We start from the raw sequence: 27192 nt of genomic DNA, 5'->3' as shown, positions 1-27192 counted from the left end.
AAAATTCCTAAACTGCACTCTGACAAGAGGCAAAGCTCCACCCTCAGGTCTCCTTCCAGCTAAAAGCTGTCAGGGTTCCACCAAGCTTGCCCAATGAAGCCTAGTTACAGAAGGTCAGTACAGTGCCTTTTGCATCCTGTCCAGGCAAGCACAGAGAGTTCAGCAGCTGTCAACAGTGAATCCAGATAGTGGAAAACAATCCAGCTAAATATAGTCACTTGTTTTTTATGTTTAAAATATTGACAATAATTGCACACCACAGATGTCATTCTTCTGATTACCAACAAAACATAAATTAAAATAATTTTTTGCAGAATGCTTAGCTGTTCTGAAATTTTGAAAGCTCTGTGGCCATGGTAAATAAATACAGAACAGATAATTAATATTAAAAACTTGCATTCCATCCAAACATTAACAAAATAGAAACCCTCCAAACAAAGTCATTTTCAGGCAGGATATTTTAAACTATATAATATCTAAATTCAAAGTTCTCAGCTTCACAAACTAGTTTCATCTGGTATTACAAAACATTCAAAAATAATTTTCTTTAACAATTATAATTTTAAAGCAACAACAGCAATTATTCTTGAAGCTCAGTGCAGTACACCTTTCAAATAAATGTCGCAAATCTAGGTTCGAAAAATTTAATTCACAGCCAGCAACAAGTTTCCAAGTTTGAATCTAAAATCTGCCTTTGGTTATAAGACTGTTCACTTATCCTTTCTACATTTATTTGTGCATTGTTTTGGATGATGTTTGTAAGTGAAATCTCTATTTCTTTATACAATTTTTTCTTCCACTAACATTTAAGCAAAATAATGAAATGGGCCAATAATGAATAGGGAGGCCCTCTTAAAAATACATTTGGCTTGATCTAAAATTTCCATTCTACCCCTTGTCTCTGGAAGGTAGCAAAACAGACCAACCTACTGGTATGAAACAAATTTACTGCAAAGTTTTTTTTATTAATTTTTTTATGCATTTCTACAGTACATCTACAAAAAACCATCAAAATGAAGATTAATACAGTGCAAAACAAGCATATCTAATATATAATTCATAACAATAAGGAAAAAGCACCCAAAATAAAATCATATAAAGTTAGTATACTCGACTGCAAAGTTCAGTAACAAATAGAAAAAGAAAACTTTCCCTGAATAAATAATTCACTACCTTAGCAAATGTTTCACATTTTTAAAAATTTTATTATCCTTTCTTTGTTTCAGAAGTTATCAAGCTCAGCTCATACTCTGCAGGTTTCCCAAATGACTCCACAATTACTGAATTTAAATCAATAACTAATGCAAACTTCAATATTTTTCCATTAACTTTAAATGTGCTGCTGCTGATGACCTTAAACATTTTGATATTGCTCTAAAGATCTGCAAAATCCACAAACCTAAAAATCAATACTAAGCCAGTTTTGCATTTCCAAAAACAGAAAATTGGCACAAGCAGTCCTGTGGCTCCCATGTCCATGGAGTTATGATCATTTACTGTTGATAAAAATTGTAAAAACAGTACTCATTTCAATAAAAGCAGCATTACTTTTTGAGTGTGTCCTGAATTCTTGCACAAATAGTATTTGTCATCGCTCATCAGCTCAACTACATAAAATGTACAGGGTTAAATGGTCAATGCAAGGTCATAAAACTAGGACTGTGGATACAGCTTTAAGCTGAATAGAAGGGAGGCGAGTTGAACAGATTGGAAAAAATATAAAGTAATAGCGAAGGAAAGCACAGGAAAGGTCACTGAAGTCTTCAGAATGAAAAGAACAGCAAAAGGTTTACAGAGGGATAAGAGTCACTTCAGGCCACACTGAGAAAAAGTATGAGGAGAGAGATGATGAATACAGGACCGAAGTTGTTATATTTGGTTTTACACAGCCTATGAAACAAGACAGATGAACTCATAGTGCAGTTAGAAATTGGTGGGTGACATCATTGTGGACATCACAGTCATGACAGAGAGAAGATCACAGATGTGAGTAAAACATCCAACAATACACATCCTGGAGAGGCTGGCGAGTCAGCAGAGTGGTGGGATGGCTGTTCGTAAAAAAAAAATAAAATAAATTCTTAACCAAGAAATGGCATATGACCAGAAGATGTAGAATCCTAAAGGGTAGAGTGAGGGATAAAAAGACCCTGATGGGAGTTAAATACAGACTTCTGAACTGTAGCCAGGATATGGGATACAAATTACCACAGGAGACAGAAAAGATATGTAAGAAAGGCAATGTTCTGGTGGTTGTGGGGAACTTGAATATTCAAAGTTCAAAGTACATTTATTATCGAAGTATGCATACTACATACACAACCTTGAAATTCTTCTCCTTACAGGCAGCCACAAAATTAAAAAAAAACATTTTAAAAATCCAGCATGCAGAAGAAAAACAAATCATGCAAACAATAAAGCAAATAACATTCAGAACTGAAGTTCACAAAGTGAGGCCACAGCTACTAAGCCAGTAACGGCTGATCCAGAAGCCTGTTAAGTTGCAGGCCACAGCCTCAGTTCAATGCGTGAGCAATCAGCTGAGCACCAGCCTGTCCCCCTCCTTTGGCCCTGACACCTTGACTTTTTTAATCTGCCCTGTGCTTAAATTGGTCAAACCTCGGGTTGCTCCTCATTCTCTGGCCTGGGCCCCACTGCATTGACTCTGCCTCATCTCAGTTCTGTCACTTCAAATCCACTCCAGCTCATTCCCCGCTCTCAGGCACGGGCCGTCATTTTGATTCACCCGAACACACACCAGGACCATCCTGCACTTTCAAGACTTCAGTTCACAGTGCAAATATGCCAGGTCATGCAGGTAGTTCAAAAGCACAACGGAAGTTATGTGCTATTGTTAGCCATGATCATTTTCAAGAAAAATTGTGATTAGTAAGATAGTTAGTAGTCATTTTTGCTGCCACCAAATTGTCGCTGTGCTTCACCAGATACATATATCTACCTACCTCGCAGCAAAGGGTATTCCTGAAAAGTTGAGTCTCTATTTTCAGGTTCCTGGTGGTAGCAATAAGAGGGCATGGTCTGAACGGTGGGGGACCTTCGTGATAGATGATGCCTTAGAGAGGCATCACCTTTTGAAGGTGATGCTGGTGCCCATGATGAAGCTGGCTGAGCTCGCAACATTCCTTTTTCCAATCCTGTGTAGTGGCCCCTCCATAAAAGACAGTTAGAATGCTCTCCACATCTGTAGAAATTTGCAAGAACCCTTGATAACATACCAAGTCTCCTCAGACTCCAAATGAAATAGAACTGCCGTCATGCTTTCTTTGTAATTGCATCAATATGCCGGGCCCAGGATAGATTTTCAGAGATGCTGACATCCAGGAACGTGAAACTACTCAACCTTTCTGCTACTGATCGCTCAATTAGGAATGGTGTGTGTTCACTCAACTTCCCCTTCCTGAAGTCCACAATCAATTCCTTGGTCTTGGTATTGTTCAAGTTTACTCTGCGACACAATTCAACCAGCTGATCTATCTGACTCCTGAATGCATCCTCGTAACTATCTGAAATTCTGCTAACAGTAGTTAAGTCATTGACAAATTTATAAATGGCAATTGAGCTGTGCCTGGCCACACAGTCATGTGTGTAGAAGGAGTTGAGCAGTGGGCCAAGCACACATCCTTGAGTGTTGTTTGTCTGCAAGGAGATGGTATTTTCACTCTGTACCACTCTGGTCTCCCAGTGAAGAAGTCAAGGATCCAGTTGCAAAGTGAGGTACAGAGGCTCAGATTTTTAGCTTGTTATTTCGAACTGAGGATATAATTGTTGAGATGTAACCGACAAACAGCAGCCTGATGTACATATTGCTATTGTTCAGTTAATCCAAGGCAGAATTGAAAACCAGCAAAATTGTATCCGCTGTAGAGCTATTGTGGCAAGAGGCAAAATGCAGTGGGTTCAGGTCCTCACTTAGGCAGGAGCTGGCTCTGGCCATGACCAACCTCTCGTGAAGCACTTCACCACAGTAAATGCGAATACAACTGGGTAATAGTCATTGAGGCAACCCACCCCGCTCTTCTTGGGCACTGATAAAATTGTCACCCTTTTGAAGCAGTTGGGAAAATCCAACTACAGCAATGAAAGATTGAAGATGGCCTTGAATACTTCTGCCAGTTGGTTGGCACAGGTTTTCAGTGCCCTGCCAGTTACACCTTCAGGGCTTTATGCCTTGCCAGGGTTCACCCACTTGGAAGTTATTCTGACATCAGCCTCCAGGACAGAGATCACAGGGTCACCAAGATGCTGCAGGGATTCCAACAGGAGTAGCTTTATTCTCCCTTTCAAAGCATGTATAAAAGGCATTGAGCTCACCTGGGAGTGAAGCATCACAGCTATTCATGATGTTAGGTTTCATCTTGCAAGTTGTAATGGTCTGCAAACCTTGCCAGACTTGGTGTGCATCCGATTACATCTCCAGCTTCAATTGGAATTATTTTTCACTCTTAAAATAGCCTTCTGTAGGTCACAAACAAGAGAAAATCTGCAGTTGCTAGAAATCCAAGAAAAACACACAAAATATGCTGGAAGAACTCAATAGGCCAGGCAGCATCTATGGAAAAAAGTACAGTCAACGTTTCGGGCTGAGACCCTTTGGTAGGACTTTTCCCCCATAGATGCTTGCCGAGTTCCTCCAGCATATTTTGTGTGTTGTTCTATAGGTCACAGTTGGACCTCTTACATTGTTCTGGATTACTGATCTTGAATACCACAGATCTAGCCTCAGAAGAACATGGATCTCCTAATTTAGCCAGGGCTTTTGGTTTGGATCTGTCCAGAATACCTTTGAAGGCACACACTCATTCACAAAGGTCTTGATTAAGTCAGTGACAACTGTGGTGTATTCATTCAGATTTGAGGATGAATCCCTGAATATTATCTAGTCCACCGACTCAAAGCTCTTCCGCCTCCATTGATCATATCTTCCCGGTCCTCACCACTAGTGCTGTGGTCTTTAGTCTCTGCCTGTACGCCAAGAGCAGAAGTACAGCCAGATAAATGGATTGTTCAAAGTGTGGGTGTTGGATGGCACAGTAAGCAATCTTGATGGTTATATAACAGTGGTCAAGTGTGTTGGATCCTCTAGTTTCACAGGTGATATGTATCTGGTAGTCGTTCAGATACTTCTTCAAGCTTGCCTGGTTGTAATCCCCCATAATAATAGGGAAGGGAACCAGATATGCTGTTTCATGACTGCCGATCACAGTGCTGAGCTCCTCCTGTGCCTGCCTGACATTTGTCAGCGGTGGAATGTACTCCACTACCATGGCGAACGCAGAAAAATCTCTCAGTAGATAAAATGGACATCACTTGACCACTAGATGTTCCAGGCTGGGTGAGCAGAATTGAGACAGAATCATCATGTCTGTGCACCATGATGAGTTAATCATAAACAGGATGAGCTAATCACATACTCTACCTCCTCTACCTTTAAAAGGATCAGTTGTCTTGTTTCTGCAGAGAATGGTGAAGCCATTGGGCTTCAGTAAAATCATTCCAAAGGGAAGATGACCATTGCTGTCAAGGGAAATCAAAGACAGCATAAAAGCAAAAGACAAGGCATAAAATCAAAACAGAAGACATACAATATTGCAAAAAGTAGTATGAAGCTAGAGGATTGGGAAACTTTTAAAAACAAGTAGGAGGCAACTAATAAAGCAATTAGGGGAGTAAAGATGAAATACAAAGGCAAGCTAGCCAATAATATTGAGGATATATAAAGAGTAAAAAAAAAGGCAAGAGTTGACATTGAAGTTGCTGAAGAGATTGTGGAAGTATTAGTAATGATCTTTCACAAATCACTCAGATCACCTTAGCCTGCTTCTCTGGTTCCAGCAATAAACTGCTTTAATTTGCTGAGGTAGCTTCAGTACTAAAATTATAGGGCAATTTTAAAAGGCCATAACAAATGATACAAATAGTAAATTGAACAGCAACATCTTTTAACATCGTAAACCAGTGAGTTGTCTGTATGTCTCCCCGCTCGCTGGGGAAAACACAAAGACACCTTTTTCTCCCTTATTAGGGAGAGAGAGAACCTGCTGTATGTCGAATGCCAGGTGTAACGCGAAGACCTTGGGGTAACTGCAAGTCTGTGTCTTTGCTATTGTTTTGCTCACACTTGAGTGCTTGGTGATGGTGCCGACGCTTGCTATTTTTTTTGCCCGGGGGGAGGAGGCATTGTTGTTTGCTGTCGCTTATGCGCAGGAAGGAGAGTAGCTGGGGGAGATGTTGGGGTTCTTATGTTTATCTGTCATTCATTCTTTGGGGCATTTCTCTGTTTTCATGGATGTTTGTGAAGAAAAAGCATTTCAGGATGTATATTGTATACATTTCTCTGACATTAAATTGGACCTTTGAACCTTGATCTTTGAACCTTTTAGTAGAATTCTATTAATTAATTCTGAAGACAGCACAAACACCAAAAATGAAGGTTAAATAACAGGCAATATATTCGCACAGTATAGGATATATCTTTTATTTCCAAGCAATATCGATACAAGGTGTCAGTTGTATTTAGATAATGATGGTAAAGCTCACACGCTATCAAAGAACCCTTTACAATTGTTTTCCATTCCTTCACGAACACTTAAGTCATTGGCAGGACTATTATTTTTGCCCCTGCTTTTAGATGACTAAAGCTCTGGCCAATTTTATGTGCACTTGCATTACCCTCTCCATAGATGCTGCCTGACCTGTCAAGTATTTACAAATACTGGATATATTTTAATAATATTCCACACGTTCTTGGTCATCCTGATGAATATAAGCAATATATGTAATTACAGACAACAGAAAATTTGCAGATAATGGAGATCAAAGCAATACCCACAAAAATGCTGGAGGAACTCAGCAGGTCAGGCAGCATCTATGGAAAAAAGTACAGCTGACATTTCAAGCAAAGACCCTTCTGCAGGACCTATACTCTTTTCCATAGATGCTGCCTGGCCTGCTGAGTTCCTCCAGCATTTTGAATATATGCAATTGACAGACAATAACTACGGCCTTTCGTCTCCTCAAAAAATAATGGATGCTCAAACTTGATCCAATGCATTTCCCCTCCACATAAAAGGGATTCTTTTTATATTTTGTAAAATAAATGAACATTGGAACAATTTTGTTCCCTCATCTAAATTTAGGTTCCCCTGTTGCTTTCTATTCCCCTTCAACCACACCAGTCGTAGCACTGAATGAAGCCTTAGTAATCCTCAAGTGCAAAGTCAAGGACAAAAGGATAAAAAGAAGGAACTCTGCATTAAGTCAAGAAAACCTTCAATCTACAATGCAAGACAGCTAAAGAGTATTAAATATAACTAAATTTAATCTAACATAGAACATATGAGTAAGAAATTAGCAGAATCATTGGCTAGGATTATACAGCAGGCATAATCTGGATCTGCAACAGTGCACGTAATATCGGTCACACCAGAGAATGCGGACTTCAACAATCAGCTGCCTATATTCCATAGTACTTTGGCATTACAAAAGGGGAAATGACTTCTAGAACAAACACACACCTCATAATAACGATAGGGATTGAAGAGGAGAGACGGAAATGCAAGAGGAGTAGTAACAAAGGCAGGAAAAACCTGCGGGTCTCAAAATGTCTGAAAGATGTTGAATTCTGTAATAATAAAGTTAGGCACAAAGATGGACTTGCATGGCCAATAAAATTACACAGCCAAAAAAAAAAATCAACTGTCAGCCTTGGAACTTCAGCTGCGGGAAATGGCTGCATTTTGGTGGTAAACGTGAGTCATTCCAAACAGAACTACCAGTTTTTTCTGCTTAATTTGCCAACATGTCCAGGAATTCTACAATAGTCAAATGTAGAAATCATGAACTTAGCTGGTAAAATGTTTCAATATGATCTGCAGGAGAGGTTAGAAAAAGCTTTCTGATTATGCATCAGATTACTGTCATATTCAAAAACATACAGATTTTGTTTTAAGATTCTCTTCTGTATATAAACATTTATGTTAGTTCATTTTAATGGAGTGCATATATCAGCTCAGAACAGAACTTTGTCACACTTTGTTGAGTTTGAAGCAATGAGGTTTTCTTGCACCATTCAGTGCCCTGCTGTAATCAAGCCTCCACTGGGGTCTGGAATATTTTAGCCCAACAAAGAATATTTTAGCCCTCCCCATCCAAACAATGGGATCTGGGATTACTGCAGTATATGAATTATCCAAAAAGATCTCATATAGTTGAAATGCATCTAATATCACTGCAACACTCAAAGCTGTCAATGAGTACATCAACTTGCCCCTGCTTTTGCTCAATTTCTTTCTGAAAATAATTTCAGATAGTACATTGCAGATCAGAGCTCACTGTGTTAAAAAGGGTTCCTGAAGTCAGCTCTTACATCTTTACTTCAACTATCCTTGAAATACCACATTAGCTTTGCTGAATTTAAAGGCTTTGAACAAACCTTACTAAATTTTTCTTAACCTTTTCACAAGCACAATCATTTTCAGGTTTTAGGCAAGGACGGTACTTATTCTCCAACCTCAAGTACACCTGGGAATGTAGTGGGGAACCACCTTCATGAACTGCTGCAATCCTACTAATGAAGGTACTCTCACAGTGCCATTGGATTGAGTGCTTTAGGGTGCACAGTAGTGGTTAGCACATTGCTTTACAATACCAGCAACCCAGGTTCAATTCCCACCATTGTCTGTAAGGAGTTTGTACATTCTCCCCATGACCATGTGTGTTTCCTCTGGGTGCTCCGGTTTCCTTCCATTGTCCAAAGACATATAGGTTGGTAGGTTAATTGATCATTAGAAATTGTCCGAAGATTAGGCTAGGATTAAATCAGGAGTTGCTGGGTGGCATGGCTCAAAGGGCTGGTAAGGCCTGTTCCATGCTGTATCTCAATTAAAAAATATGTAGACCCTGCAATGATGAGGGGACAGCGATACATTTCCAGATTGATACGGTGCACAATTTGGAGCTGATCTGCCAAGCAATGACATTGCATTCTACACCACCAACACCCGCCCCACCCCCACCTACCACCTCGCAGTTCCCACCTCTGAATTCCCTTACCTTAGTTTCTACACACCTTATCACTTTACCTAACTGAAGTAGAGCATCTCAGGCACCTTTCTGGTAAAGCTCTACTGCACTTACCAAATATTTGGTGCCCAGAATTGGCCACTGTATTGCAGAAAGAAGCTAGCAGTATTTCATATACACAGTACAGTGCAAAGGTCTTGGGTGCCTTTGATTTTTGCACAGTACTTCATTAGTCAACGTAGAGCAGGAGTGAATTTGAAAATCTGGTGGGAGCAAGAATGTTGGGAGTAGCAAGGACACAGCAACTTGGGAGGAGTTTGGGACAGGTGGCAGAGAGGAGCATCAGGGGCAGAGAGTGGTGTTGTGCAAATACACCTAGCCTTGAGACACCAGGCAAGATCTTTTGAGTCCAAACAAAAATTGGTTTATTGATCAGTACAGAATATCTCTCTGGTGCTTCCCCCTCCATCTCCTCCTCTTCCTTTCCCTTTTCCCAATCATGATTCCCCTCTTCCTGCCTCCTTCCCACTCTTACTCCACAGTAGAAACCCATATTAGAATCAAATCTACCATCACTCACGTCATTAATTTTTTTATGGCAGCTCTATGATGCAATACATAAAATTTCTACAGTACCTTGCAAGTCTTAAGACACCCAAGCCAGCCATACATATGCCTATGACACTGTATGCTTAGAATAACTGTCATGATTTTATAGAATATTTATTTTTATAAACCAAGATCCCATATGATTCTCTGAAAATGAACCGCAACTTGTCCCATCATAAAGTGCCTGAAGGTGTGCATGCATGTAACTTCTAAGCCTCATAAACAATTTGTACCATTTGGATTCCATTATCTCTCAATTTTCTTGCCAAAATGAATCCTATTTCTCAGCATTATAATTAATCCACCTTGACCTGCCCTATCTATATTCATCTGAATTCTGTTATGCTTGTTTACCGACTCTGAGTTCTTTGAAAGGCGTACATTTTGAAATTACCCAGAAGTATAACAGCTTTGTTCTCATTTTTGGAGAATGTATCCTAAGCAGGATATAACATAAGAACCAGGAGCAGTAGTTCACTTGGCCCTTTGAGTGTGTTTTACCATCTATGAAGATCATAGCTGACTACGTCTGAGATGCCATTTTCTTGCACTGTCCTCAGATCTCTGATTTCTTTAAAGAAAAATATCACTGTTTTAAATTAATCATTTTGCCTCCACAGCCCAAAATAGAATTTCTAAGATTCAGTAAGATCCCCTCTCATCCCTCTGAGCTTCAGAGTATTCTTGCTTTGGCTAATCAATCTCTCCATATACCTACCATTCTGTAAATTGCCTTGTGAACATTAGTGGTACCCAGTGGATTGTAAATACCTGGTTTTGTAGACAAGACCAAAACTGATCACAATAATTCCAGTGTGATCTAATCAAGGTTTACGGTATATTCAAATACTCACATAATAAAAATTTAAATAACATTTGCCTTCCTAATCACTAGCCATGGCATACCAGTTTATATTATGGGGGTTTAAGTCCCACATGACAACAATTCCATTGTTTTTATACATTTCCTTAATCTGCCTGCATATTGCACAGAATACAGGACAGGTAAATGTGCAAGGAATGGAGGGATATCAATCAGTGCAGATTGAAGAAATTTAATTTAACTTAGCATAGTGCAGACACCATGAACCAAAAGGCCTGTTCTAAACGTGATTTTCTCAATGCCATTTTCTCAATTTTCTTAACATCTTTCTTCATTTGAAGTAATCAAGGGTCGGGAATTCCTGAGTTAATAAAGACTTGATACTTTTTCCAAGGCAGTTTTGAGAAAATCTTTGAATGGCATGACTGAGATCGGAATAGTGTGCCTCATTCAAAAGCCTGGTGTTAGGCATGCCAACAAAGTGAATAACCTCACCGAAATAAGTGAATATACATTTTTCCAACAACCCCCCAACTAACCCTATGATAACTATGTTAACCCTGTGACAAACATAGTGCTTTCAAGACTTAAAATTAAAAATAGACTGTTGATGATCACTTGTGGAAGAATTCCAAACTTCCTGCAGACATTGCACATAGAAATTTTCCCAAATTGCTCCTGAAAGCTTTGCATTTTTGGGTTATGTTTTCTATTCCCAAACCCTTTGTGGGATTGTGAAAACGACAGTTCTCTGCTTGATGTTTGCATTAGTGAATTTTTCAGTTTGCTCATTCTATATGATGAAAACTTACAAAAATCAAAAAAAAAATTACCACACCAGCTTTGAAAATAAAAATATGCAACAAGGTAAAAGGCAAAGCTCTGTTTCATTGTATTATTTATTGAATAACTCATCATAATTCAATGGAGACCTTACAGATGCTAAAAATCATGACTAACATAGAGGAGCTGGAGGAACTGAACAGATCAGGTAGCACCTATGGAGGGAAATGAACAATTGACTTTTCAAATCAATACCCTTCATCAGGACTGGAAAGGAAAATGAGAGATAGACAGAATTTAAAGGTGGGGGGAAGGAATGAAGCAAGAGCTGGCATGTGATAGGTGGATCCAGATGAGAATGGTAATTGGCAGGTGGGGGTGTGACTGGGCACCCCAGCTCTTGCTCCACTCCTTTCACTCACCTTTTTCTATGAGCTATTTCCCCATTCCTTCCTGTCCTAATGATGGGTCACAACCTGAAACCGTTGACTGTCCATTTCCCTCCATAAATGCTACCTGAGCTGCTAAGATTCTCTAGCTTCTTTGTATTGATTGTAATTCAAGCTAACTTGATTTTTTAATATAAGGCACAGAAACTCCCCCTGGTCCTACCCATATGCTTTTCTTTAACATTAAGATTGGTGAATCTGCTTCAGTCACATTAAACGAGAGCTCAATATAGGTTATAATCCTGAGAATTATACTACTATCCCTCTTCAAAATAAAACTATTGAATCTTTCCCATTAACTTAATAGCAACCTCAGTCATGATACCTCGTCCAAAAGAAAGCACCTAAATGGTCTTTGCTAGGCTTCTCAAGAAGGTATGAATAAGCCCAAAAGGAAACCAGAGCTAAGTCTAACTAATTCAGCTCATCTTCAAATGAACTGACAGTGACTCAATGAGCCTCCTGACCTCAATTTTTAATGAATGCTAGAATTCTTGAAATCTGTTAATTCCATGAATTTGTTGCCACAAAACTGGTACATTTTTTGGACTATGGTATTATGCATACCAATACATAATACATTAATTCACTTCATTTTTTAAAATATTGTATTGTAGTACAATAAATCATCCAATGAAGCTTTAGGGCCCTGGTATGTCTCAAAGGAGCATGGGAATGGAGCCCCATACTCTGTTTCTTTGCATTGGATACCAAACCATAAGGATTACCCAACCTGGTGGGAGTTTTATATAGATACATCCCAAGAATGAAAAAGTATTCTAAAGGGACGATGAGGCAACCATGGCTGACAAGGAAAGTCAAAGAAAGCATAAAAGCAGAATAGAGGGTTTATAGTATGGGAAGATAGAGGACTGGGAATCTTTTCAAAACCAACAGAAGGCGATTAAAAATCCATAAGGAGGGAAAAGGTGAAATATGAAGGTCAGCTAGCCAATAATGTAATAACAATATAACAAAATAACAAAATATTTTTTAGATATATAAAGAGTAAAAGAGAAATGAGTAAGAGTAAAAGAAATGAGAGTAGATATCAAACAAAGAAATTCAAGTGTATCAGAGTGCATAATTGAGTGTTGTTGCTATTACTAAGGAGAAGGTGTTTGGGAAGCTGAAAGTTCAGAAGGTAGATAAGCCATGGTTCTAAAAGAGGTAGCTGAAGCAATTGTGAAGGCATTAGCTCTGATCTTTCAAGAATCACGAGATTCTGAAATGGTTGTGGAGGATTAGAAAATTGCAAATTGCACTCCCCTCTAAGAAGAGGAGGGAGGGAGAAGATGAAAGGAAATAATAGGCCAGTTAGACTGACTTCAGTGGTTGGGAAAATGTTGGAGTTAATTACAAGGATAAGGTTTTGGGGTACTGGAGGCACATGATAAAATAGGCCAAAGTCAGCATGGTTTCCTCAAGGGAAAATCTTGCCTGACAAATTGATTGAGGAAATGACAGGCAAGATATTCAAAGGAGAGGCAGTGGATGATGTTTATTTGGATTTTCAGAAGACCTTTGACATGGTGCCACACATGAGGCTGCTTAACAAGTTAAGAGCCCATTGTGTTACAGGAAGGATACTAGTATGGATAGAAGATTACCTGACAAGCAGGAGGCAAATAGTGAAAATAAAAGAGGGCTATTCCGATTGGTTGCTGGTGGAGAGTGGTGTTCCGCAGGAGTCAGTATTGGGATCACTTATTTTCACATTATATGGCCATGAATTGGGATGTCAGAATTGATGGCTTTGTGGCCAAGTTTGCAGATGATACAAAGATAGGTGGAGGGGCAGATTATGTTGAGGAAGCAAGGAACCAACAGAAGAATGAAATGAGCAAATTGCACAATGACATTGGCATGAAAACATTTCCAGTTCATTTTGTTAGCAATGATTGTCACAATGAATAAACATTAAGAGCACACTCTTTATAATGCACAAAAGATCTGACTGCCTTAATGTCAATACTGCTGGTCATGATGAAAGCAGGAAAATAAAATACTCTTCAGGTCAGGCAACACTTAGGGAGTGTTAAACAGACTTTAATTTTTCACATTGATGGCCTTGAATCAAAAAGTAGGAAAAACAGAAATCAAACTTAACTTTTTAAGTTAAAACATGATTTTGAGTATTTCTAGCCCTATATATTTCTTTGACACTTCTGAAGTTTCAATACATACATAAAAAGTGTTCATCAGTTTGCAGGTAATAAAACTAAAATATAACATGTCAATGAGGAGATGAAAGGTACAAACACCTTAACTACATATAATTATACAAAACATACACCATTCAAATACACACTTTGTATTATGATTCATTTTCAGTCACTCACATTACACAACGATCTTAAAGAATGGTGTACTTGCAATCCTAAATTCTCTCTTATTTTTTAACTTAAAATTTGCATATTGATTAATTGTTTTGTATTATCCTATTATAACATTTCAGTTTGGATTATGACCATTGTATAGAACTACCATTTCACTGAGTGTTGCATACATTAGGAAAAACCATGAAGATCAACATTCAAAACGCCAAACTCAAATGGTCACCTATTAAAAAGATGTGCAAACTGCTTTATAAAAAACACACTTCTTCACAGCAAGAGTTCTTCCTGGTAAAATCACATAAACCTTGCAATTAACTTGTAACAGACACTATTACACATTTACACTGCGTGCAGCAGTATCAGTCAACAGTTTCAATCACAAAGGAGAATAATACAAATCCATGAGAATGATAAAATGCTTTCATAATAAAGAAAAACTGATAATTAATTTCATAGCTACAACATGTTCTACTACCTATTTGCTTAACTGATAAAAACATTTCTGTTAAACATGCAATCATTTTGAGGAATCTGTTCTAATTCATCAGCTGACCCATCTTTTCTTGTCCTCATAATTATAATTTTTATTTAGCAACAAACCACAAAATATTCCCAATGACACAACATAGATCTGGAATGCTGGATTTTCCAAATGTAATGCCAAAAAAATCCAAAGTGCCTTTTAAGAAATGTGTATGATAAATGTCTTCGGAGTACATTCAAGTCTTGAAAACACTCAGGGTTTTCAAGAGACCGCTAATCCCTTGAATGAAAATTTTGTGGCAGTAGCTAGTATCAGAATGTTCATAATCATGCAGTAATCTCATTGTTCCCACAAGCTGTTTAGAACAATGAATACATATAAACATCCTGAATGACTAGATTACCTTTCAACCTATTTTATGCTTAGCTGTGTCCCAGCAATAGAGAATTTACTGTATCTGGACAACAGTAATCTTTACCCAATCACAAATATACTATATAACTGAATGGTGTGATAAAGTGTAGTTACCTCAGAAAATTGTTAAGACTTTACTGAATAGCACTGCTCCTGTCATTGATTATAAAAATGTTTGGTTTTATAAATTTGCATGAGTAACCACAATTAGTCACAGTGCAAGTTTTTACACCAGTTGTGTCTTACAGCTATAAACTGTGCCAAGCTTCAACATCTTTTAAAAAGACACAATAGCTTTTACTATCAATTTCCATATTTCTAGCAGTCACAGTGTAAAGGATCTACAGAAAATGCAGGTCTGCCAGCATGGCACAGTGCTGACAATACAAAGATGGGTTGATTCACAAGTTGTGAGGAGGATCCAGAGAGCCTGCAAAGGAGATACAGATAGACAGAGGCAGTAGCAAGCAGATAGTGTACAAGTCTGAGAAAATGCGAGGTAATCTAATCCGGAAGCATGGAAGCAGCAGCAAGTTACTTAAATGTACTTAAGAGTTCAAAATTAGGTATTGGTGGTCCAAGTGCCTGAAACATGAAAAATATGGAATGTGGTCACAACAAGTAATTATGAAAGCTAACAGAACATAAATCTTTGCTTTTTAGAGTAAGGTGTAGGGAAGATTTGATGTAATTTACACAGTGCTGCTGGGACAACAGCTGAAGTGCTGCAGACTGTTTTGGTCCCTACATTAAAGAAAGATGTACTTGCTTTGGAGGCAGTGCAGAGATGGTTCACTACGTTATTTCCTGAGGATGACATAAAGAAAGGTTGAGCGGGATGAATCAGTGCTAAAAAGAGTACAAGGAAAGGGAGGTGATCTTATTGAAATATATAAAATTCCAAGGGGACCGGCAGGCTGAACATTTCTCCTAAAGGGGATATCTCGACCACCCAGCATTGTTTCATAATGAAAGATCATTCAATTCAGATAAAGGCAAGGATAAATTTCTTCCCTTGAATTATCTTAATACTCCATTCCAAAGAGCTGTGGGTGAAGATGCCGTACATGTGGAAGGTGGAGACTGACGGTCATTGAATTACAAAGGAGTCAAGGATATTGGAGATAAGCAGGAATGTGGTTTTGAGGTCAAGATTAGATAAGTCATTATCTTATTTTATTTGGCTTGAGAGACCAGAACCCTATGAAGGGCCAAATAGCCTAACCCATTTGTTGTGCTGACTAATCTTCCCCTTACAATATTTTCTGTTTGATTTCTGATTCTGGCATCAGCAGCATTTTGCTTCAAGTTCCATCACTTGCCCGAGGGGATTTTATTCCAGAGAACTGTGATGACAAAGTGTTAATCATATTCTACATTAGAATATCCTACATTCTAATCAAGTTAAAGTCACTATCCTGGGCTGAAATATACTGTAATAAGAATAAGCAGTTAGAAAACATTACATTGAGTATTCACAATATTCTAGCACCTCAGTCCTCCATAGTTCCAGTAGCAGTTACCTACTCTAAATACCAAAACTAGCTTATCAATCCACTGATCTATATGTTTATACCTCGAACTTACACATGGTTCAAAGAGCTGGATGAAACACACTCGCAGTGCCAAATAAGTCGAGGAGCATCAGTGCATTTTCATCTCCAAGAGTCTCATTACTTAGAGACATTAAGAACTCCTGGCTTTGAAAACAATGAAGAGGCTGTCAATATAAATGTTCCTTTCACTTGTCTTGTGCAGCTCCCTGATTTGTAAACAGTAATGAGTATCCTCTGTTTCAACTTACTTGCTCCAAGATAAGATGTCTAGCCACTGGCTACTCTCAAAGAAAATGACCTTCAAGAAGTTTTTTTGTGGTACATTAATCTAAGATTCATGACAACACAACATCAAGATTAATAGCATTCCATTTCGTGTTGTTATGGAATCAGACACGCTTGGCAAATAATCATTTTTTTGTTATCACAATCAAAAGTTAATTCAACTCCTAATTCTTGCATGATAACCCTGCATCTTTCCCTGCTTGAAAAATTTGCCCAATTTCAAAAGAGCAAAAAAATCTGCTTTTCAAATGCTCACTATAGCAGAACCATTTATTTTGCATCAACACTTGTATGTTTTTGCTCTTTCACTGACCCTAGCGTTATTCTTGCCCTCACTCTTGGAGGAAAGATAAATGCAAAAAGATGTTGACTCTTAAAACATTGCCAGATGAGTAGCATGGTTCATTAAATATTTACAAAGTTTCATGACAAATAATAATCGTATTACAGTTACATTATTGGAATCAAGGAGAAGCTGTGAATTGAATTCCTCTTTTGGACATTACCTTTCCATACATAACTAGTTACAAACAAAATCAAATAAAATGCATTCAAAATCTGTAGAACGAGGGTCACCATGGTGGCATAGGGATTAATGCAATATAGCTAGGGTGTCCGAATTCAATTCCAGAATCCCTATAAGCAAGTTTGTACATTTCTTCCCTTGCGCTCTTGGGTTTCCTCCTGGTGCTCTGGTTTCTTCCCACAGTCCAAACACAAACCAGTTAGTAGGTTAACTGGTCATTATAAATTGTCCCATGATTAGGCTAGGGTTAAATCAGTGGGATGCTGGGCAGTGTGGCCTGATGGGTGGAAAGACCTGTTCTGCACAGCATCTCTAAATGTCAAAAATCTGACTGATCTGCTCACAATTCAAATCCCATTCACGCCTTGAATAAAATGCAATTATCCCTTTCAACTCCCAGAGAACAGCTGAGATTTCTCAACTCATGTCCATTCCTCATCAAATAAGAAAGACTTTGATGACAATTGATCACATCATTACCACAGGAAGCAATGGCTGCTTGCCAATATTGCCATTTACACAGTAATGCAAAAATAAAATTATTACACTTACCACTTCTTTGTGCACTCCACCATTAATTCTTGGTATGAAGCCACGAACTGGAATTTGGATGCATGTTTCCCTACACGTTGTAATCGTTTCCAAACAGAAGCCATGATTACTCTATCTTTGTTTTTGGTCAGATGGATTCAGATGTAATACACAACTTCGGTTTTTCAAGGATTAAAAATTAACAGAGTCGATCCTTTATGAAGGATAGCATTTCTTTCTCGTTGTTCATTTAGAAAAAAATCTCAAACAGGATGAAACATCCCAGCATAGTTTGCCAAGTACTCCAATAAACTTCATGGCAGTGGCAGGAAATTGCTGTCAATTCACGGAGTCATTCCTCTTGGATTAAATGACGTTGAATCATCGGGGCTGAAAACTGAAACAAATGACACATGGATACAAGACTAAAATAAAATGCAGAGTTTTATGCAGTTCTACTGCCAGCAAGCTGAAGTTTACTAAGAAACTGGTTTTAAAACTATTCTTTAACTATTTTCTGAGAACTATTTTCAACGGCTCGTAATTCATTTCCATTCCTGTGTACTAAATATTCGATTTGGTGCGAACTCAACGCAAAATCCATCACACATGCAGTTTTTTTAAAATCTTACATGTATTATTCGTGGCAGCAAAAAGAACATACGAGCACATTTTATTTAAATTCAATTATAACTTTACAAAAATAGAACGCTAGAACTGATATAAATAGATGAAAGGCTGGGAGGCAGCTCAAAAAAAGACATAAATGTAGGAATTAATGTGTTTCCTGAATGGCTTAATTCTGTACTTTATCCACATTTCTTTTTTTAAAAAACGCACATTTGAGAAGAAACTAAACAAGCAAACCAGTTAAGATGCAGATACCGCGGCACAAAAATCAGGAGGCGTTCATAGCTAAACGCAAAAAAAAAAATGACAGTTGAAGTGTAAGGGAACATGTCAGTTGGATTCTTTGTTTTCCCAGCTAAGAATATGCCCTGAATGAAGATAAACAATGCATCCACCACAACCCCCGCCTACCTATGCATGGACAAACAAGACGCTTTCCCAAAACCCCAGAATAGAATCCGACCTGTTCTACCGACCCGTCATCCCGCCCCCCCCCCCCCCACACCATCTACATTGCCCGTCCATCCTCATCACCTCACACCTTTACCCTCCTCCGCTTCCCCCTCACCAGTGCAAGAGGTCTCCAAGCGGGATTCAGGAGACGGGTGCCCGGCCTTGGACCTGGACCCGGGCCGCAACTCTCGCCCAATCCTGCTGATTAAAGCTCGCCCTCCCCGCCGTCACTCGGAGGCGCGGGTGTGCGAGGCCGGCCGTTCACACTGACTCACTCACCGTCCATCACAGCCCGCAAGACACCGGCAGCGTCGGCGCCGCCTCCATCCTCCCACGAGGCGCAAACCCGCAGAAGCCCGTCCCGAACGGAGAGATAATTGAGCCCAGGAGCCGGGCTGCAAACCGCGGCCCAGGAGCGCCGACTGACGGGCACAGTGGAGGGCGGAGCGTGAGGCAGGGGTGCGGGGAGAGAAACTCGCGCTGATCTGCCTCCAGTCGCGCGGCAACACGCCCTGCCCACAACAACGGCCGTCCGCTTCGCTCCACAGTCCAGTGGCCGGCCCGGCGCTGCGGAGGAGCCGCGTCAATCAGGACAGCCGGGCGGGTTCACACCGTATTTCCGCTGGGACTGGATTGAGGGGTTATTGTATGCTGGCAGGAAAAAGAGGGAGAGGGGCGGGGAATGGGAGACAGATACAGTATAGAATTAAGGTGAAAGGGGGATTAAGCTATTCAGGACTGAAACGCTTCTTAGACACTCGGGATCGAAGATTTTCTTCTACCTTGGTTTTGAGGTGCGTACTTAGTGAGGAGATCTGCTTACGAACGGTTTATGTGTGCTTCTCGTCTTTAGATTCTCTAAACCTATCCTGGTCACAAATGCTATATTTCTTCAAGACTTAAGGCTCCTTTAATTTTCCTGGAAATTTGCCTTTTAATCGATGCACGTACAGCTAGCATGTCTTTAACCTGTCATCCTATATCATAGGCATATGACACGGACACAGGCTTTTTGGCCCTCTGACAATCGACTAAGTATTTCCACTGATCCTATTTTATTCTCCCCACTATACCCTCCACAACCCTACATTCGATACACTAAGACAATTTATGGTGCTCAATTAGCGTGCTAATCTACATAATTTTGAATGTGGAAGGAAACCCACAAGAACATTGGGAGAACATGTAATCATCTATACAGGGAGCACCACAGGTCAGGTTTGAACCTGGATCTTAGTGCAATCAAGCAGATCAGCTTGTTCTACCACTCTGCTGCCAAAGTATAGTTCGGTAAATCATAGGCTTTAAATTAGCAAATGATCCTTGATTAACGGCTGACAAAGGGGGCCATAACCCCCACTCTTAAAACCATTTTTTACACAATTATCAATTGCCCAAGACTATTCAGCCAAGGAAAATTGTTTTCTTCCATCAATCCTCTTGGGTTTTCTTGATGTCGATAAAACATTGACGAATACAGCTCTTAAGTTTCTAAATTTCAGACAATACAATCTAACACAGTTCAACCCTGGAAGTTCCAGTATAATTCTTTCAGCTTTTTTCATTATTGCTTATAATTCTACATTTGTGATGTATGCAGTAATAATGTTCATACTTGAACCTATAGGTCTCTCTAGCACTCCACATTTCACTTCTCACAATTTAATAATCCTCTTCATCTTTGTAGATGAATGCTGAAATTTATTTGTCATGATTATCTCTATAATTTTTTTCATTTGTATAGCTTTAAAGTCTTGGAGTCATTTTCAAGTTTGTTTTATTGACTTTTTAATCCCTGCCTCTGTTCAATATATTCTTAAATATGGTGACAAGTTAAGGTTGCCATGAAGATGTTTACTAGATATGGCTATTCATAGCCTGTGAATTTGATTTCCCATCCTTTTATAAGTCGCTCAGACTATTTCCTTACAAACTTAATAATTTGCATTAAATTCTCAGCTAATAGTTTCATATGGAAGAATTTACCATATGCATTCTGGAAATCCACATAACTAGCATTCCTCTAAACACTTCCTTGATTCACCAAACAGAGCAAATCAATATCTCCATTTAAGAAAGTGGAGACTTCTACCAGCTCAAGTAGGCTAAAAGTACCATTATTATTTAGTGGGATGAAACTATTTATAGTGAGACAAAGATCAGTTTTTTGTCAATTTCATTATACAATCAGGCAAAATATTACATGTGCTGAAAATGTGAATGATGGAAAATCTTAATGATCCTATCTCAGTGTTCCACAGTTGTTGACCAACCTGTTATGGTTTTTCACAACAAGTTAATCACTTTTGACTGTTAAAAATTGCTATTCTAATATCAATGTAGTTCAAGCCTTAATAGCATGAGAATTTGAAGATCTGTTCTGAGTCAGGTGATCACCACTTATGCTGCCAAAAAACTGTAGTATTTAAATCCTTGTAATTTTCAGGATTGTTTTAGCATGCAATGCATAGTTTTCACAGGTTTGGATAGGATGAAATGCTCCTCCCATTCTTGTGCCTTCAATTATGTACATAAGCCAATAAGAAAATAACTTATTAAAACTACGAAGATCACTTCATGTGTTTTTCTTCAAGTGAGGAAACAATTTGTTGCATGCTTTTCAGGTTTTCATTGATTGTTATTCTGTGAAATGCACTGCATCAGTGAATTCTACCAATAACCACATATTAATATATAAGTAACCACATTTCGGTACCAAGGGATGTAATTTTATACATACTGCAAAGAAAATCCAATAAGAAAAGTCATTCATGTTTGCTACTTTACAAAAAGCATTCGATGGAGGAATTGCTGGATTAGGAGACTGAAATAATGGTATAACATGTAAGTAAATATTTGGAAAATTAAAGATAATACCAATGATGTAGGAATATAGTGACAAGTGAATTTTTTCAAAGATGAGAGAATTCAGAGGCTTAACATAAGAAATCAATATTCTAATTTTTTTCACAAATGGATTTTCCTGTTAACTTCAATTACCTGATCTGCTGCAGTGTAGCTGTTGATTAAATGGCTCAAATGACAGCTGTCTTGGAAATATAATAAATCATGGTGGAAAGATCATCAAAATCAAAATTGAAAAAACAAATATTTAATGACATAAGTAATAAATTAATCTTATCCATCCAATTACATAACTGTAAACTCCTACTTGAGAAATAGTTCAGACCTTCAGAAATATTTCATCTGAATAACTGAGCAACATTTGGAATGTTAGGAGTAAAGCTTGCTGAGAAACATTAATGAAGCACACTTAGAATATTTTAAAAACTGATATAATTCAAAACATGAAAGAATGCTACATTGAAACAAAAAGTAAAATAACATGTTGCTTCATCATTAAGCTGTCTAAAAATAAGATAACATTGAAGAGCCAGATTGTCTAAATAATTTCACATATATCAACTGATGAGTCTTTCCATTGCAGTTAGTTTTAGGAAGTCTCAGATGATAAATGAAGGAAGAATTATTGATTTGATGAGGATCTTCAGAGTGCGATGAAAGAACTTAACTCAAGCAAAAATCAAGCCAGCCTAACGTCTGCATTCCACTACATTTTTTTTTAAATTGCTTAACCATTTTTAGAATGCTGGAATGTTAAACAGAGTGGTGTGGGTTTGAGTTTAGAGACATTGAATTCACTCTAACAAGTAACAAAAAGAATATTGTTTAAATTGCAACAAAAGAACATTTTGATGTAAAATTTTAAGTATGGTCATTAACAATGCAGAACAACACTTTGGAGCAATACTTGAAAATCTGATGAAAATGAATTGACCTGAAATTTTAGTTCTCTTTCTCTCTCTCTCTCTCTCTCTCTCTGCAAAAAAGATGTCTGATCTGTGGAGTACTTCTGTTCTTATATAAGTTATTTAGGAAGTGTAATCTGGAATCTATTTGCATTCTTAAATGTCTTATTACTATCAGAAGCTTGTGGAAAGTTGAGATTGGAAATAAAAGAAATGAACTGTGATGTTAATCAAAGGGGCAGTATTGGATGCAAGTATTTTGTCCTAGAACCTAAGAAAGAAAGCATCAACTTGTATTTATGTTCCTAAAAATGTTTCTTTCTGGCTGACCCTGTTTATTAGTTTGTGTATGTACATAAAAAATATGTGACAAAAGTGTGATTGATAATCTTTAGTTAACAAAATCCAGGTTCATTAGTGACTTGCTTCAGGAGAGTCTTGGTGTAAATTAGGGAGCGTCAACAAACATTGAAAGAGGCATTAATTTACAAGCATTGCAGCTTGTGACCATTCTTCAATGTTACAATGTGTGTTTGTCACTATTTTTTTCCAATAAGTTAAATAAATTAACAGTAAGGAAAGTAATATTTACTCTGTGCAATAAATTGTCATGTGCCTTTTAAATCACTTTGGATCTAAAATGTATAGTGTGCTTCATTGGAAATAATGAACCTTTGAGCTAAAGGAGCACAAGTTTTGTTTAAAGAAACATGGAAAATGCTGGAAATGAGTAGCATATTAATTGGTCAGTGGGGAGGGAGAATGTTTTGGGCTCATGACACTTCAAAAGAAAGGTTCTGATTTTTTTTTTAAAAATTCAGCCATTTTGCTCTGAACTGTGAGGCAAGAATGTATGCAGGCATGTTAAAAGACAGAATCAGATTCACCTGAGATGCTTTACATGGTCAAATAACATGTCAGCACAAAATGTTTCAGGAATCAGATGAAAAATGACTATTTTGGCTATTGGCACCACACCCCACTATATCAGTGTCTTTCTTTGGAACAGGTAAGTACAAAATTGAAATAGGTGAAGAAACTGCATGATTTTTAAAAAAAATAGACACAGTAAATACATCCAAGAGTAATATCATTTGCTGTCAGATCTTATGAAAAACTAAGTTACTAAAGATAATCCAGCAACATACTACTTTGTAATATATCTCCCTGTCATCTATAAAACAGCACGTATTTGACAACTGATTATAAAAAGCACCAAAACATATATTTCAAAAAGTCTGAAATCAGTAGCCTCCTTTTAAGGACAGAACATTGAATATTAAAAGCATTTACAGTAGATAAAAAATCTTGCAACACAAATGCTGAATATTAAGCATTTACTTTGAAACAACATGTTCATTGTCTGTAGTGCTCAGTTCTATCAAATAATCATGCTTAGGTAGTAGTAGCTAGTAGTGTAATCATTAATGGCGGCATTATAGTGATCTGAAATTCAAATTAAAATTCTCTTTTTTTTGCTAAGTTAATTAGTCAGTGAAGTAATTTTATATTGCTGAAGTTTTACATTTGTATGTTTCTATTCCTCTAACTTTAGTCTCCTGATTCTAGTGAACCTAGAATTACAATTGAAGGTCACCTGAAACACTCAAGATCATGTCAAATTCAGTGAGTTAGTAAGTAGTGGCGTTTTTATTTTCATTGTTGAATTAGATAGCAAACATCAGCAATTAGTTCACTGACCATAATTACCTTTTTCATAGTAATCTTAATATAGTGTATCTATGCATCATAGCAGCTGCTGCTATTTATGATTTCCATAATTTATGACTTTCAGTTACCAAAACTTCCATGTGATACAGCTGCAGTGCTTTACAGAGATCTACAGCTGGAACATTCAGGAAGAAAATAACCTGATTAATAGCTTGTACATATAATGGAATGCAATGTTTCCCTGACAATCTTTTGGGATTATATGGTGGAAGATTTCTCAATTGTTTAGACATAGAATATTCTTTCCTGTACTTTACATTATTTATTCTGTAATTACTCCACCAGTTAATTTTCTGCTGTATATGTCAGATTAAATATTTATATTTATCTATTTAACAATTAGCAAAGCACAAAACCATTAAAAATATTCGTCAGTATGTAGCACAGGATACCATAGTGGAAAATTAAATCAAGAAGTAGTAGCCATAGCATTACTTTACAAAAAAAGTCACTAAGGAACTTAATACCAGAGTATGTGATGATTGCAAGATATTATGACACAAGCTAAAATTAAAGATTTTGAAGACATTGATATAAATCCAGTTTTGTAATAGCTGTGGTGTGATTCACCAAGTCAGGAATGTTAATGCAATTTTCCAAGCAATCTGAACTATTATGACAACCATGCCTAGTTACTCATACCCATTGCCTGAATGAGCATAAGCAGGACAGTTTTAATGTTGATGCAATAAATACCTTCCAAATATCCGGACCTGATTTGCACTACCTTACTTTCCCTTTTCTATTTTCTAGTTATGATTTATTATTTAAATTTTTATTATATTTACTTTGATTTGTACTTTAGTGAGCGCGAAGCACAGAATCAAATATCGCTGTGATGATTGTACGCTCTGGTATCAATTGTTCGGTGACAATAAAAGTAAAGTAAATTGTAATGAATAACACATGCAGTACTCTTTTGACCTAAAACTAAATGTAGCTTTGAGCCTGTGGAGAAGCATAAACCAATCCTTACCTTATTGGGAGATTTTATTTCTCGAGACATGGGCTCCATTGTGTCCCACTAAGGGGGGCACATTGGAACTGAAAAATTTTCAGACACAAAAAAAATTCTATCAGTCAAAATGTGCTAGTTGATTGAATCTAACAGTGTCCATGAGGTTGACCTGCTCTTGTAGTTTTAGGCTTTATAATATTTTTGCACAGGTAGTGGAAGTTGGCGCCACAGCAATAGAAACTCTGCACCTGCAATGTAAGTGAAAAGAGACCTCAGCAGAATTTACTCATAAATGTTGAGTTTGAAATACTTTAAAATTAAGAGCAAAAGTACAAAATAAAAACCTGGAGAGGGGAATTAGAATCAGATAATAGAAGAATGTGGAAATAATTTTCAGTGCCAATGATGGCATTGTTAAGAGAACTTGCACATGAACAAAGAACAACAAGGAAGGCCCTTCAGCATACCACGTTTGCACAGACAGTTACACCATTCTAACTAATCTCATCTTCCTGCACATGCTACGTATCTCCCTATTCCCTCCCTGTTCATGTATCTATTCAAATGTCTCTTAAACACTGCTATCATTTCTGTTTCTACCATCTCCCCTGGCTAGGCATTCCAGGCACCTCTCACTCTAAAAATATACTTGCCTTAAGTGTTGTCTTTAAACTGTCCCCCTCTCACCTTAAACCTGTGCATTGTGGTAGCTCACAGCTTGGAGAGAGATTTTCATCTTAACATTACTTTGAGAGCATCCAGTTATGACCTCTCACTTCTGGTTCGTAACAACTGCCCACACCGACAATGTGCATTTAATACACTGCATAGTCACAGTAATATCCTGATTAGCTCTAACCTGTAATATTGGACTTCTGGTCAAGGTGGCACCTGCATACAATGCTCCTTCGAACGACATCTTCTGAATAGGTCATGAAACTATATATTTAAGTTCTTTTATGCATGTTTATTGTCTTGATTCTGATTCTGGAACTGCTGGAACCTGTGATTTGCAGTTTGGAGATTGTTCGGGTGTTCCAGCACTCTGCAGTCTCCGAGAAGATTCTGGAACACAGAGACTCCATGAGGGAACCTCGCGGCAAGAAGGCTGAGGGATGGGGTGTGAGCTGATGTTTGACTCCACTTAGCCAATTAAAGCTTCCGTTGTTCACTGATTAAAGTGATGAGGAAGATTGAAGCATTGAGGCGAACCTGGAGAGAGGGCTGCCAGCCTGTTGATCTCCGCAGGAAATCACTCTGCTGCCGAAGAAGGGAGACTATCTTTCTAAATCACTGGTGAGCTTGCTACAGAGAGGGAAAGGCCTGCCACTTCCCAGAGAATGTTAAGCAGTTTTTCTGCATTTTGGATATGGACTTGGAATATAAACGTTTTCCAGTCTTATAGTTTTATATGTTCTGTGTTTCTGCCCCATCTTTCTCGTTATTTTGTGTGGGGGGGGGAGGGGGATTTGGGGGTCTAAGTGCCTGTTCCATTTTTGTTTGTTTTTTTTTGTATGGGAAGAAAGGATTTGGGGGCCAGTGATCATGCTGCTATTCTTTTCTTTCTTGGTTTTGTGGGTATCTGCAGAAGAAGAATTTCAGAGTTGTATACTTTGATAATAATAAATGAACCTTTGAACCTTTGCATATCCTTCTTGCTTTTATAAGATGCATTTAGAACACTGTCAAGGAATTTGTTTGATTGGTTGTAATTTATAAAATAAGTGTTTTCAGGATGTGCTTTCAATAATATTTCCTGGTATTTTCTTTTCATCAGTCATCCAATTTGGCACATTAACAAATTGATAA

At 37.9% G+C, this 27192-nt stretch overlaps 1 protein-coding gene and 1 long non-coding RNA gene across 3 annotated transcripts in view; one reads left to right on the top strand and one right to left on the bottom strand.

The window, feature by feature from the left end:
- Positions 1–19382, bottom strand: part of ehbp1 (EH domain binding protein 1) — a 387730-nt gene extending 368348 nt beyond the window's left edge. Inside the window, exons 1-2 of one of the 2 annotated variants that reach the window (XM_059986115.1) lie at positions 19204–19382; positions 17863–18238 (exon numbers count right to left, since the gene is read on the bottom strand). In XM_059986115.1, coding sequence (XP_059842098.1) covers positions 17863–17966 — 104 coding nt within the window. In that variant the 5' untranslated portion in view covers positions 17967–18238; positions 19204–19382. The remainder of the gene's footprint in view (positions 1–17862; positions 18239–19203) is intronic. The other variant, XM_059986116.1, reaches the window with a different exon arrangement.
- A 199-nt stretch (positions 19383–19581) lies between these two features.
- On the top strand, positions 19582–26815 carry LOC132402961 (uncharacterized). Its single transcript, XR_009515133.1, has 3 exons — positions 19582–19718; positions 24250–24328; positions 24490–26815. It is a non-coding gene; the product is annotated as an uncharacterized LOC132402961 (long non-coding RNA).
- The last annotated feature ends 377 nt before the right edge of the window (positions 26816–27192 follow it).

Source organism: Hypanus sabinus, chromosome 12, assembly GCF_030144855.1.
Source record: "Hypanus sabinus isolate sHypSab1 chromosome 12, sHypSab1.hap1, whole genome shotgun sequence".
Taxonomy (NCBI): Eukaryota; Metazoa; Chordata; class Chondrichthyes; order Myliobatiformes; family Dasyatidae; genus Hypanus; species Hypanus sabinus.
Note: the sequence above shows the minus strand (reverse complement) of the source record. Positions and strands in the feature narration are given on the sequence as shown.